Source organism: Trypanosoma grayi (genome assembly GCF_000691245.1).
Source record: "Trypanosoma grayi strain ANR4 Tgr_1172_V1, whole genome shotgun sequence".
In the NCBI taxonomy this organism is placed as follows: Eukaryota; Euglenozoa; class Kinetoplastea; order Trypanosomatida; family Trypanosomatidae; genus Trypanosoma; species Trypanosoma grayi.
The window spans coordinates 1080-4668 of NW_008826791.1; the positions used below are offsets into that span (position 1 = coordinate 1080).

General features: G+C 60.7%; 1 protein-coding gene across 1 annotated transcript; it reads right to left on the reverse strand.

Moving 5' to 3' along the window:
- Positions 1-296: 296 nt before the first annotated feature.
- On the reverse strand, positions 297-3476 carry DQ04_11721000 (hypothetical protein; the record flags this gene model as incomplete). Its single annotated transcript, XM_009316595.1, has 1 exon — positions 297-3476. One exon carries the CDS (start codon positions 3474-3476, stop codon positions 297-299), a length of 3180 nt encoding a protein of 1059 aa, XP_009314870.1.
- Between the last annotated feature and the right edge of the window lie 113 nt (positions 3477-3589).

Below are 3589 nucleotides of genomic sequence, written 5' to 3' on the forward strand. Positions count from 1 at the left end.
CGAAGAAGAGAGGGAGAGAGATCTACATACATTATACATGCACGGGCACACAAAAGTTGTGCATCCCCTTTCCCTCCCTCCCATACTCTCCTTTCCTGTCGTTGTTGTTGTTGTTGTTGTTCCCCGGGCTGCTACACCATTGTCGCCGTCTGCCCGCGGCTCCGATTGGATCCCTTCGCTCGTGTCCACCTGCGCCCCGGCAACGGCCCCCCGCACTTATCGGCACGAGCCACCTCCTCTCCTCTCCGCTCCTCTACACTCTCTACTCCACTCTCCCCACCACCCAGCCGCGCAGACTACTGGGCGGCGTCGCCGCTGNCCTCGGGGAGAAACTTCGTCACCATCTCGCGGTTGCGCCGCAGGGTCGGTCCGCCTTGTGGCGCCGCGTCGTCGTCGTCGGTGTCGACGTCAGGCGGCCGCATGAGCGCCAACTTCTTCTTCGTCGTGCGCTCACGCACGCGCTCGAGTTTCACAAAACCGTAGGCGCTGCGGCCCTCATTTTGCAGGTCGCCGATCTCGACGAGCTTCGCGAGGTCGACCGTCCAGAGAAAGCCGAAGACGGCGTACTCACCCTCCCACATCTCCACCAGCCCTGTGTCGGGGTTGTACGACTTCACCATCGCGACACTGCGGCCCCAGTGCTCCACGTCATGCGCCTTGGCAGTGTCGTAGTTGAGCAGCAGCACCGAGTTGTTGCCTTCGACTTGTGTCGCCTCTTTTAGAACTCTGTCGAGGTCCTCCACATCCACGTCGTCGAGCAGCTCCACCTGGATCGTGCTCGCCTCCTCGCCGGTGGTGTTGCCACTGCCGCCGTCGCCGCCTGTACGCCTCAGCAGGTTTGCTTTGCCCGTCTTTTGCGGGTTGCGGGACTCAAGGAACATTCGGCACACCTGCGCCAGGAAGCGGGCGTCGATCTGCTTGTTGATCACAGAGAGCGACACGTCCACGTCACGCCACGCGAACGCCTGGCTGCCGCGCCGCCGCTGGTCGTTCATTGTCTTGAGGTACGCCTCGTAGAAGATCTCCTCCGGTGAGTAGACGAAGCCGAGCTGCGCAAAGGCGAAGGAGAGCGCCTGGAAGTGCGGCGACGGACTCACATGGAAGACGTTTTGCACCGGTAGGATGTGCAGGCGGCATTCGCGCGAGTACTCCGGCGGAAACAATGACTCGCATGGTCCATTGCGGCGTGTCAGCACAAGACATCCGCAGCGGCGATGCTTCGTGTCCTTGTCCTGCAGAGCCTCGTAGAGTGCGGTGAGCGGGACCGGCCACGTGCGGAAGTAGCTGTTAGGGTTGCTGTCCATCACCGTGACACTCTCCGTCTTGGCACTGTAGCCAACGATGAGTCCGGTGGAGCCGAACGGGTGTAGATCGCCGAAGACATCGATGCGCTCGTTGTTGAAGAGCACGATGAGTGCCTTGTTGTTGTCTGCCACGCCCTCACTGACGAGAGACTTGAAGCCCTCCAGCGGCAGCCGTGGCTCGTCGCCGCTGCCGCACTTGTCGGTGTGGCACGTTCGTACATCCATTGTGAGGTCAACGAGCTTGATATACTTTGCCATGCAGATCGCCATCGCCTCCAGGGTGAAGTAACGCAACATCAAGGCGGAGATCTCGAACGGCAGCGTCATGATGACGTCCTCAAACGTCGTGAGGACGCCTAACTTTGTCAGCGCAAGCGCTATCATCGTCGAGCTCAGCGGCAGCGATGGGAAGCGGAACGTCTTGACGAATTCAATGGGTGCCACCTCAAGCGTCTCCTGTCCCTGCAGCAACTCGAGACGGTTCTGCACCGTCGACGCGATGCGGCGCGGGGCCCCTACGAGCGCCGGCTCCGACACAAAGCCAAGCATCTGCGAGCCGCCACACGTGCTGCTTTCACTTGACTTGTTGCGTGATGCCACCTCGCGCGACTTGGAGAATATGATGTAGCCATTTGACGTCATAGCCTTGTGGAGGCGGTCGAGGGGGCACGTCCAGGTGTGGAGGAATGTCTTGGGGTGGGCGTCGAGCAGCATCACCATCTGTGTCTCCTGGTCGTAGCCGGCGAGCACGCACCACTGCGGGTAGCTGGAGATGTTCAGCACGTTATGCGCCACGTTGGCGTTATACATGATGACCATAATATGCTCCGGCACCTCCGGGTCCTCGTTGGCGTTCTTGACGTCGATGATGATGGACTCCAGATCGAAAACAGAGATGGTTGGCACCGCATCCTCACGTGAGATCTTCGTCAACACCGGGTACACGGCGATGTTGTAGTTGCGGTTGGTCATGCAAATATACTCGCGCGCGTACTTGAACACCTCCTCCAGCGGCAGGCTGCCGTCGATGAACACCTCCGCGGGGAACCGCATCTTGCGGATGATGTCCGACACCGGCAGCCCATTGCCGTAGCCGTGCGAGTTGGGCCGCACGCCGCCCAGCAGGTGCATCGCCCACGCAACAGCAACAATGTGCGGGCTGATGTGGGTGGAGATGACGGAGGCGTGCGTGCCCTGCAGCGTTGAGCCGAGCACCTTCCCGCTTTGCATCTCCGGCGTGAACATGGACTGCACCTCGTCCTGAATCATCACTGGTACACTGTCCTTGCGGAATATACGAACGAAGCCACGTGCACGTTCGCCCTCCCTTGCGACCGTCATCGCCTTAAAGAGCGCCGCTGCCGGAACTTCCATCAGCTTCACATGCAACGTGTCGCCTACAACGCCCTCCGCAAGCGTCACCATCAGCTGCACAACGTTGCGCACGTCCACAATGACGGCGTAGGCACCATTATTGTTTTTATTGTAGTGGAGGGCACGGTGTCGCGGGCTCACGAGCACCGACGCCGTCAGAGCGCAGTTCACGTCCTCCTCGTCGTCGAAGGCATCCACGAAGGTCTCTTGCTCCAGCACGTACGGGTCGTAGTTGACGATGCGGATTGCCTGAGTCTCCTCCTCGCAGTCGTGGGTAATAAGTTTGCTGAACTCCGGCAGCTGCATGCGCGTCTGGCGGTCGCCAACGTCGTTGCCGCCAAGCTCCACCTGGCCGAGCGTTGGCGAGATATCAAAGTGCATTACCGAGAGGCCGTACTCGTTCTTGAAGCGGTTGTCGACATCGATGAACTCACGAATGATGTCCGTCATCACCGGCAGCGACTGCACGCCGCCGTGGAGGTAATGCAGCGGCACGTGCGCCGCAAAGAATATGTCCTCAACTGTGACGCGCTTCTTTCGGTCGCTGCAGCCCTTCTCGCCGCCCAGCAGGCACGAGAGAGCCACGGCCGTCGCACCGAAGTGGCTGCACTCCATCAGATTCGGTATATCCTCCGGTCGCTCTGTTTCGTAGGACTTGAAGAAAGCCATGCGCGCCTTGCGGATCTCCAGCACCTGCTGGCGGTTGTGTTTCGGCTGGTGCCCGGCGGAAGAAGATACCTTGGGGACATCTGCGCCGCTAGTGTTGTTCACTGTCGCATACGAGACGCCCACATTCATCGCGCGCGGGCTGCCTTCAGTTGAGGTTTGGTTCGACCGCTGCTGCTGCTGCTGCGGCGGCGGCGGCGGCAGCGGCGGCTGCGGACCGGTGCCGAAGGACACCTGCGACGAGC